The sequence below is a fragment of the Populus nigra genome, chromosome 1 (assembly GCF_951802175.1).
Source record: "Populus nigra chromosome 1, ddPopNigr1.1, whole genome shotgun sequence".
NCBI lineage: Eukaryota > Viridiplantae > Streptophyta > Magnoliopsida > Malpighiales > Salicaceae > Populus > Populus nigra.
This window is the reverse complement of record NC_084852.1, coordinates 49,903,034-49,921,192: the sequence shown is the minus strand read 5'-3', so window position 1 is coordinate 49,921,192 and position 18,159 is coordinate 49,903,034. Positions and strand designations below refer to the sequence as shown.

Here is an 18,159-nt window from a genome sequence, read left to right as displayed (position 1 = left end):
CCAGGCTCTATTACCGATCCTAATACTTTGGCTGAGCAATTTCAGAAGTTTCTCTCCTTGCAGCCACAAGCAATGTCCGCTTCTTCCATAGGTCAGTTGCCTCATAATTCCTCAGGTACGTCACACTCTGAATGGGTCTTGGGTTCTGGTGCTTCCCATCATATGTCTCCAGATTCCTCATCTTTTACCTCAGTGTCCCCTTTGTCCTCCATTCCTGTTATGACTGCTGATGGCACTCCCATGCCCTTAGCAGGTGTTGGTTCTGTTGTCACACCTCACTTGTCTCTCCCTAATGTTTATCTTATTCCAAAACTCAAATTGAATCTTGCGTCTGTTGGTCAAATATGTGATTCTGGTGATTATTTAGTCATGTTTTCTGGTTCTTTTTGTTGTGTACAGGATCTGTAGTCTCAGAAGCTGATTGGGACAGGCCGTAGGGAGAATGGACTATATATTTTGGATGAGTTAAAAGTGCCAGTTGCTGCTGCTACCACTGCTACTGCTACTGCTGATTTGTCTTCTTTTCGTTTGAGTCTTTCATCTTCTAGTTTTTATTTATGGCATTCCCGTCTAGGTCATGTTTCATCTTCTCGTTTGAGATTTTTGGCATCCACGGGAGCTTTAGAAAATTTGAAAACTTGTGACATTTCTGATTGTAGTGGATGTAAACTAGCAAAATTTTCTGCTTTACCTTTTAATCGAAGTATTTCTGTTTCATCTTCACCATTTGATTTGATTCATTCTGATGTATGGGGACCTTCTCCTGTTTCCACAAAAGGAGGGTCTCGATATTATGTCTCTTTTATTGATGATCATACTCGTTATTGTTGAGTTTATTTAATGAAACATCGTTCTGAATTCTTTGAGATATATGCAGCTTTTCGAGCTCTTATCAAAACTCAACATTCTGCTGTGATCAAATGCTTTAGATGTGATTTGGGTGGGGAATACACCTCTAATAAATTTTGTCAAATGCTTGCCTTAGATGGAACCATCCACCAAACTTCATGTACAGATACTCCTGAACAAAATGGTGTAGCTGAAAGAAAACATAGGCACATTGTTGAAACTGCTCGTTCTCTCTTGTTGTCTGCCTTTGTTCCTAGTGAGTTTTGGGGAGAAGCTGTTCTTACTGCTGTAAGTTTGATTAATACAATTCCATCTTCTCATAGTTTGGGTATATCTCATTTTGAAAAGTTATATGGGTATGTCCCTGATTATTCCTCATTTAGAGTTTTTGGTTGTACTTGTTTCGTTCTTCGTCCTCATGTAGAACGCAGTAAGCTATCCTCTCGATCCGCTATTTGTGTCTTTCTAGGTTATGGTGAAGGTAAAAAGGGGTATCGTTGTTTTGATCCAATAACTCAGAAACTTTATGTGTCTCGTCATGTTGTCTTCCTTGAGCATATACCTTTCTTTTCTATTCCATCCACTACTCATAGCCTGACAAAATCTGATCTTATTCATATAAATCCTTTTTCTGAGGATTCTGGTAATGATACCTCTTCCTATGTTCGATCAATTTGTACTCATAACTCTGCAGGTACTGGTACTTTACTCTCTAGCACATCTGAAGCTCCATTCTCATCTACAGCCCCCAAGCTTCATCTGAGATTGTGGATCCACCTCCACGTCAGTCCATCCGCATTCGTAAGTCCACAAAACTACCAGATTTTGCTTATTCTTGTTATTCTTCATCATTTACTTCCTTTTTAGCTTCTATTCATTGTCTCTTTGAGCCCTCTTCCTATAAAGAGGCAATTCTTGATCCGCTTTGGCAGCAAGCTATGGATGAGGAACTTTCTGCTTTGCATAAGACAGATACTTGGGATCTGGTTCCTCTACCTCCTGGTAAGAGTGTTGTTGGTTGTCGTTGGGTGTATAAGATCAAGACTAATTCTGATGGGTCTATTGAGCGATACAAAGCTAGGTTGGTTGCAAAAGGATACTCTCAACAGTATGGTATGGACTATGAGGAGACATTTGCCCCGGTTGCAAAAATGACTATTATTCGCACTCTTATTGCCGTAGCTTCGGTTCGTCAGTGGCATATTTCTCAGCTTGATGTTAAAAATGCATTCTTGAATGGAGATCTTCAAGAAGAAGTTTATATGGCACCCCCTCCTGGTATTTCACATGACTCTGGATATGTTTGTAAGCTTAAGAAAGCATTATATGGTCTCAAACAAGCACCTCGTGCTTGGTTTGAGAAATTCTCTATTGTGATCTCGTCTCTTGGCTTTGTTTCTAGCAGTCATGATTCTGCTCTTTTTATTAAGTGCACTGATGCAGGTCGTATCATTCTGTCTTTATATGTTGATGACATGATTATTACTGGTGATGATATTGATGGTATTTCAGTTTTGAAGACAGAGTTGGCTAGACGATTTGAAATGAAGGATTTGGGTTATCTTCGATATTTCCTGGGTATTGAGGTAGCATACTCACCTAGAGGTTACCTTCTTTCTCAGTCGAAATATGTTGCAGATATTCTTGAGCGGGCTAGACTTACTGATAACAAAACTGTAGATACTCCTATTGAGGTTAACGCAAGGTACTCTTCTTCTGATGGTTTACCTTTGACAGATCCTACTTTATACCGCACTATTGTTGGGAGTTTGGTATATCTCACCATTACTCGTCTAGATATTGCATATGTTGTTCATGTTGTTAGTCAGTTTGTTGCTTCTCCTACTACTGTTCACTGGGCAGCTGTTCTTTGTATTTTGCGATATCTTCAGGGTACAGTTTTTCAGAGTCTTTTACTTTCATCCACCTCTTCCTTGGAGTTGCGTGCATACTCTGATGCTGATCATGGTAGTGATCCCACAGATCGCAAGTCTGTTACCGGGTTCTGTATCTTTTTAGGTGATTCTCTTATTTCTTGGAAGAGCAAGAAACAATCTATTGTTTCTCAATCATCCACCGAAGCAGAATATCGTGCCATGGCATCTACTACCAAAGAGATTGTTTGGTTACGTTGGTTACTTGCTGATATGGGAATTTCCTTTTCTCATCCTACTCCTATGTATTGTGACAACCAGAGTTCTATTCAGATTGCTCATAACTCGGTTTTTCATGAGCGCACTAAGCACATTGAAATCGATTGTCATCTTACTCGTCATCATCTCAAACATGGCACCATTGCTTTGCCTTTTGTTCCTTCTTCCTTGCAGATTGCAGATTTCTTTACTAAGGCGCATTCCATTTCTCGTTTTCGTTTTCTGGTTGGCAAACTCTCGATGCTTGTAGCTGCTGCATCGTGAGTTTGAGGGGAGATGTTAAATAATATTTATATGGTCTTATTTATTAAGGGTAGAATAGTACTTTCAGTTTGACCTATATATACTCTATTTGTATTTAGGTTAAGACAATGCATTCATAAAATACAGATTATTCAGAATTCTAGCCTCCTTTCTCTATTTGATCTTAATTAATTTAACAGTTCATGTGTCCAGATTGTCTCCATCCTCTCGTAGGTACATGTATTTAAGTTTTTTTTTTTTAAGTATGTAACGAGGTTTAGCATAGAACAAATGAATGTATGATGGAGATTTGGTAGTCTATGATGAGCTCAAGAACAATTTTCAGATCAAGCTCACGCTTGTAGTGAGCTTTCGAGCTGAACAACAGAGCTCAAACAAGAAGCATTTGTTTATTCGTTAGCTTGAAGACATTAATGAATACTGAAAGAGAGGCCATTTTAGGCCTAGAAATATAGGCAATTGTGGGTTCTAGAGAGCTGGAGTGCCTGAATTTGCAAAGGATTTTTTTTTTTTTTTTTTTGTGCGTGGCTTGGAGGCAATAGGGTTGTCTTGTTCACACGCCAGAGGCAGCCCAAAATTGAAACTTTAAGGCCTCCCCTGATAGTGTTCCTCAAGCCCATTTTAAGAAAAATATAAGCATTTAGAATATTTTTTTTGGAAAGTAAATTCCTAAAAAATAAATTATTTTCTATATTTGGTAGTGTCATGAAAAATAAATTGGAAAATACTAAGAGAAAAGCAAAAAAATAAGGAACAAATTTAATAGATAAAAATTTTCAATTAAAAAAATAATAACAGAAACGTAAATAACAATCATAAAAAAAAAGAACAAAGTTAATATAAAAATTAAATTAAATCAAATTCTAAGAGGTGAAATTGAAAAAAATTTATATATAGCAATCACAAGTTTTAGGACTAAATTTGTTCTAATTAATTAGCAAATAATATGATATTTCTAAATTTTTCACAACTTTTAGAAAGTGTTTTCCATTGACTAATTTTTCTAATGGCAAACAAACACGGGAAAGTTTAGAAAGTGGTTTCCAGGAAACCACTTTTCGCTAGACAAACTAGGCCTTAGATGCGTTTGTGTTTAATTAAAGACTTAAAATAGAAAAAAACAGAGATTATAGAGATATAGAAAACATATTTTTTGTATTTTTTATTTTTAAAAAAACATAAATTTACTATTATAAAATAATATAAATCATATATTATAACCTCACCTAACAGCTTAAATTTTTAAGTTGAAGTGGTTCTTTAACATAATATCAGAATCTTGAAGAGTTCAAATCTCACCATCTTTATTCTCTTTACAAGGTAGTATGAGCTTGTATAAGTTTCAAGTTCAAAAAACTTTTACTTGAGGGATGTGTGTTAAAAAATAATTTAAATTATATCTTGAAATCTCACATAACAACTTAAGTTTTTAATTTGAGATGGTCATTTGATACAATATCAAAGTTTTACTAACCAAATGGTCACTAGCATAATTTTAAAATCCGGTCTAATTCGGGGTTGGAACCGGGCCAGATTTAAAAGAAAACAAGGAAAGGTAAAAACTCGGGTTAACCCGCCAAAACAAGTTTTTATCCCTTTTGCATTTCTTAATTATGTCATAAAACATTAATCAAATGCAACAAGATATTCTCTTAACATAAGAATAAGGCCCTGAACCGATAGTTGTTTTTCAATTCAGATTGATGTTGATTTAGGAAAAGATCATTTATAATGGAAGAAGCTTCCTTGATATTTGTCTCTATGGAGAAGAAAGAATTAATGCAAGTCTTGGTCATTTCTCAGGCACCATCTTCTACACTATTATTGAATTTTTTACCATTCAATCTCGTGTTCCCATTTCCCAGCTACCCTCTACTTCTGGAGACTTCCTATTTGTTAATTTCATCGCAAGAAAAGAATGTGTGGAAAGATAATTTTTTTTTTTTTTAGTTTGTATGCCACTTTTTTTTAATGGAAGGATAAGACTAGCAAAAAAAAAAAACTCTCAAAAGTTTCAATTTGAAAATCTAAAAATTAAAATCTAAATTATGAAATAAATAAAAACAATATTATTAAATTTGCTTGGTGTGTTAACTTGATAATTTATTGATTTAAAATCTGATTTTAATTAGATTTTTAATTAAATTATGCACTAACTCAGTGTGACCTAATTAATCCATAATCTAGTTAAAACTTAATATAACTTTTTGTTTTTTTCAATATAGCATTATTTTACTTTTAAATTTTTTTTTGATAAGATACTATTAATCATTACTGGAGAAATTCCTAAAAGCGTTGTTTGAAAACTATAACCGGCTCGGCATAGTTGATTTGGAATTTATATTGATTTGAAAAAAAAAACATAAAATAAAATCTTGTTCATCCGGTTAAAATTCCAAGTTAATTTAAATTTGATCTCATCAAAACTCTTAATTAATTACTAATTCATTAACTATTTATTTTTTAAAAAATTAAAATTAAAATTTCAAAACAACGCTCAAAAAGCTATATATGTAATTGAATACGAAACAATGACCTTGCAAATAATTTTTAAAGATTTTCTATAAAAAAAAAACATAATTTTAAAGATTCTTAATCTAGTCATCTATTTACTTTTTTATAGTCATATTTCTTCAAGCAATCAAGATCTTATACGGCTAGCTATATGACCTTTATAAAAAGCCATAGCATGGAATACATGCATGAGAATAAATGCGCCCTACCTACCTCAAAGCATATATCTTATACTAGCAAAATGAAGTTTTAGGCTCAGGGTAAAGGCCACGGGATATTTGGACAATGAATCAAAGCCCCTATTTAATAAAAGTTTTAAAAATAAATAAGAAATATTTATTAATTATACTTTATTAAATAAAAAGTCCTAATTGCGAAATGAAAATTGCCGAAAAACCTATTTATCAAACATCCATAAAAAATAAAAAGTAAATACATTTTTTAAAAGATTTCTATTCACTCAAGGTCTTCATTCACCTTAAGCCGACTCGGCCTAAATGTCTATTTGTTTTCGTGTTAAACATTAACCGTAAAAAATATAAAAAAAAATTATGCTTTTTATAGTTAATTTGTAATTTGCAAAATAGTTAACGTATGGACAAATAAATACATGCTTAACCCTCTTGTAAAATGCAAGTGGGACGTACCATCATTTATGCTACAACCATGCATCATCATCACAAAGGCTTGACTTGTATATAATATTTATAACTACAATAAATTAAATTTTGTTTTTAATACTACTTCTATTGTTATAATTAAGGTATTTAGGGTTTGGTGTGTTCCAGTAGCCAGTGCATGTCATTTTCAAGATACACAATGTGCTTAGTATAACAAGTATATATATGTCTGAGTCCACGGCAAGGTGGTAGAAACAGCCACCTTTCTGAAATACATGGGGGTTTTATTAATTACTACAAAAATGTCAGTGAAAGCTACTGTTTTAAACTAATCTTTCAACCGATCGTGATCCAAAGTCTAATACTTCAATTAAGAATTGATTAAAAAATAAGGAGATTTGTAGGGCCAAATCAAGTGAAGATCATTTCTGGGAGGATTGAGGATGGTATAATTAAATAAAATAACATCTCATTTTCTTTCAATTTGTTTTTTTCACTCTACAAACAATCAAACACAAACCACTCACCTATAAGCTAAAAACCTTGAATTAATCAATCCAAGCCAAACAATTTTCACACCAATTCCCAGCTCTCAATAACACAATACAACCCTTTCTTCCCATGTCATTGTTTTTCATCAAGCAGACATTGTTGAGGGCTTAAATTGAACAAAATGGGACACCACAAACCTAAATTATCATTTTTTTTTACAAATACCTAATAATCACATTTAGCCCATCAATTTTGATCCCTCCGGTATATCTTTTCCTTACCTTTCCATGTCAATTGGTGCAAAGCCTTTTTCGAAATCCATAAAACTCTTCTTGCCACCAACTTTCTTACTCTTTTGTGATTCTACATCGTCCAAGTCGTCATCTGGAATTAGGTCTTCTTCCCTTGTCAATGTTGAGTACTCAACTTTGTCCCCATAAAACTTGACCAAGACCAAATAAAAGAACATCACAAAAATGGTGATTGCAATCAATAACCAGCTAAATTGAATATTCACCAGTGATTTAGCACGATGCAAAGCCTCGTTATCATGACATTTGACCACCAGGTGACCTTCTTCTAAGTTGAGGAAGCAACCTTTAGGTATCAAAGAAGGGGTCCATAATGCATAGCCCATGACTATGAACCAAACACCTTGGAACATGATACTAGCTGACCTAACAAAGCTAACCATGAAACTTTTAGGGATGCCAATTCCCATGAGAGTGGTGGCTAGAGAAACAACTATGACAATTTGTAGAAGCAAGTGGTATTGCCCTTCAACTCCCATGTGATCAGCTGAGTGAAGGTGGAAGAGGAAAAGTTGTTGGCCAAAGGCTAATGCTCCAAGGAGTTGAGTTAGACCATATTGAGCTTTAGGCCCAATTCTATCGAGAAGAATAGCAAACGCTGCATAAACAAAGAAAGTCATTGATATCGAGGAGTGTTCAAAGTTGTGAAGGTGGTTTGATGGTATGGTTCCATCAGAGTCAAATGGTTGATGCCTTTCAGGACCAATAAAGAGTTCCATGGATATAGAAAGAGAGCTGCTTAACATGATGAGAAAGAGCTCCAAGTACCTAAATTTTGAAGTTGGGAACCATGGTGAAGACGTGTAGGAGTTTGGTTGTTGAGCATGGAGTTTGGTATGGCTAAAGAGGTGCCATAAACCAAGAGCAAGGAAGGCAAAGCCTGGTGCCACATGACCAACTAAAGTACCCATCGTATGTTTTTGTGACACAAGTAGTACAACTATTTCCTTCTTGGTATGTTTTGTCCTAAGGGAAAGAAGAAAGAAAAACAAGTGTTGTCGTCGTTGTTTTTGGATAGAGAGAAACGGAGAGGAGAAAGAGAAGCACTGGCCTGCTAGAATTGGGGGAGAAAGGAGTGCAATTTAAGAGGGAGTTTTATGGTCGAAATTTTTAGAGGCCTAGAGGGTTCTAGCTATAAGGATTAAGCTTTGAATATTTGTCATGGCTTGGGGAAGAATTTTGAATCCATGGTTGACCGTCATGGTACATTGGCTATTGCTAGGATGAGCTAGCAGCCCGTCTTCTAGAATGGAAGTCTCATTTGACAACTATAATCCCTTCACTAATCCAATGACAAATCAACCCCTTTCACAAGTCTAAAATGTCACATCCATGAACTTAATTACCATTGAGATTAATTAATGCCTAAATTTTACAGCATCCATTTATGAAAAGATATACAGGTACCTCAACATTCAAGCACATATTAATTCCAGGACGTCCAGCTACCTCTTGATCATTTAAAATAGAAGAAATATACTATTATGGCATCCATTCAAGCATTTATTAACTGTGATTTGGTAGTTGATCACCAAAGCCCTCGTGGGAAAATCTTTTTCGTAAAGGAGATGATCCTAACCTGGAAAAAAAAAAAAGCTGAAACAATTTTTTTCTATTCTGTTGTCTCTGTATGAAAAATAAATTTCCTAAACATTGTAAAATAAATTAATGATTCTCGAAAGGACACTTAATTACATCGTTATCATGCTATAAATTAATTAGCAAGAAAATCATGTCAAGAAAAATGTTAAGGAAATATACAGCTTACATGACATACCATTAATTATACTCAATGTGTAGAAAACTGGAGTATATAATAAATAGATTGACTTAGATCGATGATCATCTTGCTAATTAATACTAATTGATTGAATGTCAAGATAATTAATTACTCCATAAAAAGGGCTAATCTTTAACAATTATCCTCTCAAGTAAATTCTTGGTCATGATGAAACCTGAAGTTGACTCCTTAATTTATCCATGCATGATTCAATTAATAAAAAACTGTTTTATATATGTGTGTGGTAAAAGGGCACTTTCGTCCATTAAACATTCGATCCATGGTCAAATTGGTGGTCAATTTCCGGCTTATTTATTAATTTCACATGCACTACACAAAAACTAATTTGTTTTTGCCTTTTCTTCTTGGATTAGCACACAATCTATACCTAACACGTATGCAGAAGAAACTCTCAAATAAAATAAAAGGATAGAAAAGTAAAAAATATGGAAAGTTGAACTTGCCAAAAGCATGAACTCTTGAAAGAGACATACCAAAAGGGAGCAAAAACAAATATGTATAGGAAAAAATTATGGATTTTCCAATTTGTTGCTGAACTTGATGAACAAAAGGGATTTAATTCCTAATCATGGTGCTTATGATTTTATTATAAAAACGTTGAAGTAATTTAATATTTTAAATAACGAGGCTATTAATTTGTTAAATGGCTTCTACTCAAGTTAATTTTCGGGGAAAAAAAATCTTGGTGGAATTAATTAATTTGTTCAAAAATTGCCTTTTTTTTATTTCACTTATAAACTTTCTAGTAGATGCTTAGTTCTCTCCCAGCATAATTAATCTAAAAAAAGTTGATAAGTAAGAGATATTTTTTCTAAAATTTCCATTAAAATGCATACATGTGATTTACTGATTTAATGGTTTAGTGTTTACTAGTTCTTTAATCCAATAATTAATTGGTTAACAAATAGTTTTATTAAGGAACCGTTTGTTTTTCTAATACACTGCTAGAGTTTAAAAACCGAATATTTGATATAATTTTTCTAGTAAGTGATCATTTTAGTTAGCAATCATTGATTAAGTAATTCCTTTTATTTCTAGAAATTTTAATTTTTTATATTTTTAAATTATTTTAATGCACTAATATTAAAAATAAAAATAAAAAATATGTTTTAAATAAAAAATATTTTAAAAAACAATAAGTTTCAATACCAAATTAAAGTCACTAAGTCATCAATGATCTCACATTAATGCTTTGTGGAGCTAAGCTTGACAGTGTACATGCATGAATATTCAAGACACAAATTAATAACACCATTTATTTATTATGTTTCTTTTCTATGAAACAAAATTTTAGCAGGATCTGCCTTCATTCCGTGCGTCATCTGCCTGTAATTTTGTTATAATAATAATAATAATAATAAAGAACAATTCGAACTGTATTTTCATTAATTTTCATCCTCATGATTTCCCAGCATGGTTTATTAGATCACGTTTCTAGGGTATGTGTTTGATTGTAGGTGGACCGAATATTATAAGATTATATTAAACGGAAACAATATATATTATTCTATAAATTAAGAATGATAAGATAAAAATATAGTTTAAATTAATAAAATCATTATTGTCTCTAATACAAACGCCAAATTAAATATCAATAAATTAAAGTAAAGTTTTTATATAGAATTTGGTTCAATCTCATGCATCAACGCTATCTCAGAGAACAAATTAATAATTATATTATTTCATGATATAATTAGTTGATTTTTGAGAACAGATTGAAAAATATTTATTGAAGTCCTTCTCTCCAAAAGCGATAAAAATCTATTTCTAAATATTATTTAATTAAATGCAATCAAATTCTTCAACCCTAGCAGGTAGCAGCTAAATTTTATTCTTCTATCTCTATCTATTTTAAAAAAAATTGATGTCACTGAAAATGTCATCAAAGCAGATCATGTGTTTATTTGCTTGCTCAGCCACCGTGGAATTGTAAAGGATTAGGCTCTAATGTGAAAGGAACTTGACCTCAAACCAGCTCCTATCAATTATCTATTTTTCATGGAAATTAAGAAGAATAATAATTCAAGATAGAAAAGAAGAAGAATCATAATTAATTCAATTATTAATTTCAGCCTTTTTTTCCCAACTTTCTTTTTCAGACAATTAAAAGTAGTATTTTTATAATTTTTTTTTTTATCTGTAAGCTTGTTTTAAAATTCGATCTTATCCGGTAAGTTAATTCGTGACTTAAATAACATCAGGTCTAGACTGAGTCTAGTTTCAACAAAAGTAAAAGAATAATTAATTTGATATTACTCAGCTCGGAAAAAACCTATTAACTCTTTTTATTTTAAATGGTATTATTTTTATTTTTAAAAAATAAAAAATAAATAAATTAATCTGAATTAATTAATCCAAATAAATCTATTTTACCCGTGATTCAAGACTTACCTGAATCAAGATGTGTGAAATCTTGATTTTAAAGTCAAGAAATGCCGTGGACTTGATGATGTTAATTTCATAGTTGTGTGATCAAGTAATGACGATGTTCAAAACTGAAGATTTTTCAACCACGAAAAAAAGAAAAGGCACCTTAAAGAGTCAAGACTCAATCCACTTGATTTGTGCTCCCTAAGCATTATGTTAATGTCTTGGACACCAAACTTTTCTGTCCGAAACAAAATCTAGAAGAGCTGTGCATTCCAATTTCAAATCCCATGAAATAACCAGGAAACCCGAACGTGAAACGACCGCAGCAATGTAGGAAGAATGAGGGATCTTGTTTTCTTTTTTTTTTTAAAAAAGAAAAATTAAAGCTAGTGAAATTTAACGAAATTCATACAAATTAGTCTGTGTAATCACATTAATAAAAAAAAAAACAAAAAACAGAAAGGGATCTAGACTACATTGACTAGTTCGGAATTATAACTTCTAGAAAAAAAAAAAAATACAATCCAAAATGAAAAGTTTTTGGGGGTGACCAAAAACTTCAATCAGAGATAGCCAGAAAGTTGCAAGCCTCGAAAAGTTCGTCAACTTTTGGTGAAAGTGAACAATTCTTATAGTTTCCCTTCTTAATTCTTTTAATGATGATGTCCAGTGATTAATTAGGTGCTCAAAATGAAAGAGATGTGTGTGTGTGTGTTGGATAATTGTTTTTTTGTTCATCTTTATTTTGTAATTAAGGATATTTTTAGATCAAACTCTCATGTCAAGAATAAATTCATAATTTTAATCACATAAAATAATAATTATCTACATCTCGATTTAAAATATTCATAAAATTCATAATGCGACCTATTAACATGGCAAAGTATTCATGAATCTTCAATTTGTCAAAAGGGGCAAGCCCGCTTTTCACATCAATCAAACTGATGACCTGCAGGTCGCCCAATTTGTTTTTCTTTGGTGATTCAATCTTCTTCAATGTCTTTCTCATGTTTATTCTAGAAAAATATTTCTTATATTTGTTCCCGTAAAATATTTTTTTACAGGAAAACTAATAAATGTTTTTTAAATTTTTCAATGAAAAAATAAGAATAATTAAAGGCTGATTTGAGGCATGAATATTCTGTTGATGGTGTGTAATATTTCAAAAGATAAAAATCCATTCTCTTTTTAAAATTAATTGGGATTCTCTCTGTGATGTAAAAAAAAAACTTCATTTGTTTTTCTTCTCGTGTAAAATTGAAAATCAAGTTGTAATTACGAGATTGGAAATTTTATATATATATAAAATAATCTTAGTTGACGCACAAACATGACCTAATGATATCCTTATATACATCCAACTAAAAAATATTTTAATGAGATTTTTTTTTCTTGAGAAATGGTTTTTTTTTCTTAAAAAAATGAAAGGAAAGTAAAAGAAAGGGATATAATATTAGCACAAAGTACGTATGGGAGTGAGCTATTTTTGGATGGGCTGATCCCAATATAGGAATCATTTCAAAGGAAGCAGAGAAAGGGCTAGGCCCCCAAAGCTCTCTTTTTTTTCCCCCATGAATTCGATAAAAACTAATTCATTTTTTTCAAACAAAAGTGTTATATTTAATTTTCTGTAGCAAAAGGTTGAAATCACCAATTACTTGAAATTATGGTAACAATCACCAAGAAAAAAGGCTGGTAAAAGAAAAATTATTAATTATGATGGATCCATTACAGAAAACGAAAAGCAACAAAGCTCGTGATGTAAATTATAACCCCTAATGCACAATTAGCCATTAGTGCAAACCATACACTTAATTTGCACCCTACCAGCACATATGTATATATCATTAATTAAATAAATAATATATAGTATACCATTAAGCTAGAAACAATTTGAAAGCATAAGGAAAAACACTATGACTTCAATTTTTCCACATCCTCTACCCATCCATGTCAAAAGGGGCAAACCGGCCTCTTAAGCTTTCCCCACGAACCAAACTCTTCGAGTCGCTCAAATTGTTCTTCTTTTCTGTTTCAATGTCGCTAGAGTCTTCAGGCATTTCTTCAAGTTCCTTTGCCAATGACGAGTACTTGACATTCTTGCTATATTTGTCAACCAAAGCCAAATACAAGGTTATAGCAAAAATGGTGATTCCAATAACAAGCCAGCTAAATTGAATGTTCACTAATGATTTTGCACGATGCAAGGCCTCTTCACTAGCGCATCGAACTATTTTGTGACCATCATCGTTGTAAAGTGAGCAACCCTTGGGGATCAACCTTGGAGTCCATAACATAAAGCCCATGACCATGAACCATACTCCTTGGAACAAAATACTGAGAGACCTAACAAAGCTAACCAAGAAACTCCTAGGGAAGCCAATTCCCATAAGAGTGGTGACTAAAGAAATAGATACGACGAGTTGTAGAAGCAAATGGTATTGACCTTCAAGACCTTTGTGGTCAGTCGAGTGGAGGTGGAACATGAGAAGTTGTTGGCCAAAGGCTATTGCCCCTAGAAGATGTGTTAGACCGCGTTTTGCTTTAGCTCCAATTCTATCAAGAAGCAGAGCGAAAGTTGCATAGACAAAGAAAGACATTGATATGAAAGAGTGTTCAAAGTTTCGGAGATGGTTTGATGGTATGGTTCCATCAACATCGAAGGGATGGTGTTTTTTTGGCCCAATGAAGAGTTCCATTGAGATGGAAATGGAGCTTCCTAACATGATCAAATAGAGCTCTAGATACCTTGGTTTTGTGACCGGGAACCATGGAGAGGAAGTGTAAGAGTTTGGGTGTAGAGAGTGGAGTTTTACGTGGTTAAAGAGATGCCATAAACCTAGTATGAAGAAGGCCATGCCTGGTAATACATGCCCTATCAAACTGCCCATCTCTGCGACTGTGAGTGCAACAAGTTCAGATTCTTTTGGAATGGGGAGGGAGACGAGTGATCTACAAGTGTTTTTATACTATTTTTCTTTGAAAGTTTTATATGAATTGTTTCATATTTAATAAATATAACAGTACCAAATAATATGAAAAGTCGAGAATGGATCTTTCATGAAAAGGTTTAAAGTTTTTAATTTGGATTGAATTCAAAATCAACTATTAAATTCAATATGATATATGAGAGCTTAATTAAAAAAACTATTAATTAGTTTCCGTACGTAGTCTAGTTTGCTTAGCAGATTTTAAAACGTTTGCCTTGATTCTATATGCCATATGCATGTAATTTTGTTACGGTATGGCTACTTTCTAAGTTTAAAAACCCATTATTTAAACCATCTAGATGGTGGTCCAGTGGTAAGAGCCTGAGATTAAGAGGTTTGCTTTCTCTGTAGTCTCAGGTTCGAACCCTGTAGTTGCTTATATGATGGCTACTGAAGGCTTACATGGTCGTTAATTTCAGGGCCCGTGGGATTAGTTGAGGTACGCGCAAAATAACCCGGACACCCACATTAAACTAAAAAAAAACCCATCATTAAAAAAAAAAACAAAATCGTGTTAGATCGATCTATAATTGTTTTTTAAATTTAGTATGATATCAAAACTTTAAAATATTCATTACATTCTAAAGTTTAATTAATTAATTAAATTGCTTGATAAACTTCAAAAAATAGGCTGGGAGCGAAGGAGAAATAAGAAATAGCAATCATCCCATTTACAAAGTAATATATAAGTTCTTAAGGGTTTGATCTTCATGTGATCTCAGATTCGAACCATATGGTTGCTAATATGATAACCACTGAAAACTTATATAACTATTAACTTCAAAGCCCGTAGGATTAGTCGAAGTGCACGTAAGTTGGCCCAGATACTCGCGTTAATAATAATAAAAAGTAATATATAGGGTTGAGAATAAATTACAGAAATGAAATAAAGCAATATGATTCATGAGTTATCAAATTAAAATATTTTGAAAAGAAAAAAAATCAATTATTAAATTTAATTTAAAGCATAAAGAACTTGAATTTTAATCTAGATTTTAGAATTAAAGGTATTTAATAAATTTAAAAAGTTCTATAAAAAAATATATTTTGTTGAATATTGGCTTAATATCATATGGCCGTGAGTACTTCACATGTTTAGTGGTATGTATAATAGTATAAGGGAACTTAAGGCATTATATCTTGAGTTTTTAGGATTGTAGTCTAAGATTCATTTTAAAATAGTTTTTTATTTTAAAATATATAAAAATATATTTTTTAATTTTTTTAATAGTAACGTATTAAAATTATAAAACAAATATTAAAAAATATCAATTTAATATATTTTTAAGTTAAAAATATTTTTAAAAAACATCTAAAAATTAAAAAAAAAAATGCAACTTGATTGCTGTGATGGCTAGCGAGCAGGAACGCCACCTAACAGACTTGAATATTTATTGTTATTAGGCAAGTCTTAAAGGAAATTAAACAAGCATTAAATCTTGGTGCAGTAACAAAGTCAGCCGTGTGGTCATAAGAGGAATTGAGTTCTGTTTGAGTTGCTCAGAGGTTTGTGAGTGCATGAAAGGTTGGGTAATTTTATATATAATTTTGTGTGGATTCTCTTTTATATTTTAACCTTAGATTTTTCCAATATATTTGCAGTCTAAATTGAAGAAATTAAAGAGCTTAGCAATCCCTAAAACGCGTGCTCCTGCCTTCAACCAATTGTATAAAGTAACATAGAATATTTCAAAGAGCAAATATGTGAAAGCAAAGTACTCCCTCTGGACTTCTCTCGCCAGAACCTTACCTTAGTGCTAATAAATCTTCTCCTCATCATATTCCTCTACATGTAGTTGCAAGAACAAACTGTTCAACAAGTCCACAAGTGCTCATTCCTTAATAAGCTAACTGATTAGCTGCAGCTTCCTAGCAGCTTCCTAAATCATTTTCCCCCTCTTACTTGCACAAAAATCTCCATCATTACCCTTTGCCCAGCTTAATTTTGTGTTCAATTTGTTGTCATTGGCCTATCATTATATATATATGCATGTATAATGTGCAAGGAATTAAAAAGATCGAGCAGGGGACTGACTTTCATGAAGATATAAACAGCACATGAGGCCTAGCTTCTTCTTTTTCTGTCTTGAGAATGACGATGGCTTACTAGTTACATCATCAAGTGAGCTACAAAACAAGTTTCATGACCACACGAGATCAAATATCAAACCAGCTCACTAATGGGTCTCTGATCCAGTGATAATAAGTTCTTTTCGTACTTGCAAGAGGCCATTGATTCAGATAACTTCTTTATAGAATCTGAGCTTAAAAACTTGTATGTTACAAGAGGAGGGATCGAGGTCATGGTAACCCCTCATCTTGCTGGTGAAGTGAAAAGCTTGCTTTTGTACTATAGATTTTTCCTCTCGAATTGGACGATATCTCACTTGGAATGTAGTCGATTTGGATGCTCAAGGGATTGAAGATACACTCTTTCATGAAACTTGGTGTTCATATTTGAAGATATAAAGCAAATCAATGAGAGAAGACTTGTTGTTGAAGTAAGGGCTTGAAATCAAAGTACAAAAACTTGTTCGTGCACCATTTTAATGGGATTTTTTTCCTTCGGAAGAAACCACCGTATGGCTGGTGTCAAATACAAAATAAAAATGTTTCAAGAGTGGCCATCACAGCTGGTCCGTTGTAACCTTCCATATGGGTGTGCTAATGATCTTGAGCCAGGAAGCGGCCTGGTGATGCTGGGTCTTGAGAGAATGGACGGTCCCTGAAATAAATAAAGGCTAAATTGTTAAGGAGAAAGGGCTTACTGGCTTCAGTCCATAAGGCATCACCCACCCACTAATGTTGACATATGGTCCATAAGTATTATTTAAATAAAATCAAACAAGATTCTCATTGTTTTTCTCAACAAATAGTACACAGAAAACAAGTGCTTTTACATAGAAGTAGAATTAATTTTTATATTTATTCGGTTTCCTTTAATTGTATCATGGAACAATTATTTATTAAAGCAATCCTTAATTAAAATATGCGCATTTTGGAAGTCAACTAATGGAAGGCAAAGTCAGAGACGGTGTTTGCTAATTTAACCCTGTTTCTCAACATAATCGTCATGGTCATGAAGTCGTAATTTCTTAATGAGAAAATTAAGATTACCAAAATTGACTTCCAAAATTGCACACTTAAACAAGTTTTGCCCGCTCTTAAGGTCCTATATATAAAAATTGCACCACGCTATTGAACAAAGCACCGATTTCCATGGCTGGAATTTCCCCAGCATATGGTTTCAAATTCACCGTTCTCACCCTTTTTTCTTCCTTTTCCATTATTCACGCTACAAAAGAAATAAAATCAATGTTTTGTAAGAGCCTAGACCGGAAGCTACATGGGTACAAGAAAGAAAAGCTAACCCATTTTCGTGTTCTTTGGCATGATATTTATAGTGGCTCGAACCCCTCGGTCATGGCCGTAGTGAAGAGCTCAAACAACTCATCAGCAACTCTTAGAGAAATTGGTAGGAAGGGCTCAAGGGTTTTGTGGATCAGCATCACAACAAGAAAAATTCCCAGATGATGGCAGAATAGAATGAAATATTTGTCAGAATAATTAATAGATGGCAGGCAGCCTAATTAAAGTCTAAATCATTAACAAATAGCACAGCTCTTAAAATTCCCTTCCCTCACAAGACAAATTAATCATGGCAAGATAGCTTCCTTGCTATTAATTAATACGACTTTGACAAATTGGAGAGTGTATATGTATAAGTTGGTAAGCGGCGTCTTGACAAGGAGTACCAAAATATGGAAACAAGGCAAGTGCTTTCGCTTTTGCAAA

The 18,159-nt window shown here is 33.0% G+C and overlaps 2 protein-coding genes across 2 annotated transcripts; both read right to left on the bottom strand.

The window, feature by feature from the left end:
- Nucleotides 1–6,852: 6,852 nt before the first annotated feature.
- On the bottom strand, nucleotides 6,853–8,287 carry LOC133683088 (uncharacterized). The gene has a single exon (XM_062106606.1). It carries the CDS (start codon nucleotides 8,112–8,114, stop codon nucleotides 7,170–7,172), a length of 945 nt encoding a protein of 314 aa, XP_061962590.1. The 5' UTR covers nucleotides 8,115–8,287; the 3' UTR covers nucleotides 6,853–7,169.
- Nucleotides 8,288–13,067: 4,780 nt separating this feature from the next.
- Nucleotides 13,068–14,333, bottom strand: LOC133703400 (uncharacterized). Its single transcript, XM_062127886.1, has one exon. The coding sequence runs from the start codon at nucleotides 14,263–14,265 to the stop codon at nucleotides 13,315–13,317; it is 951 nt and encodes a 316-aa protein (XP_061983870.1). The 5' UTR covers nucleotides 14,266–14,333; the 3' UTR covers nucleotides 13,068–13,314.
- Between the last annotated feature and the right edge of the window lie 3,826 nt (nucleotides 14,334–18,159).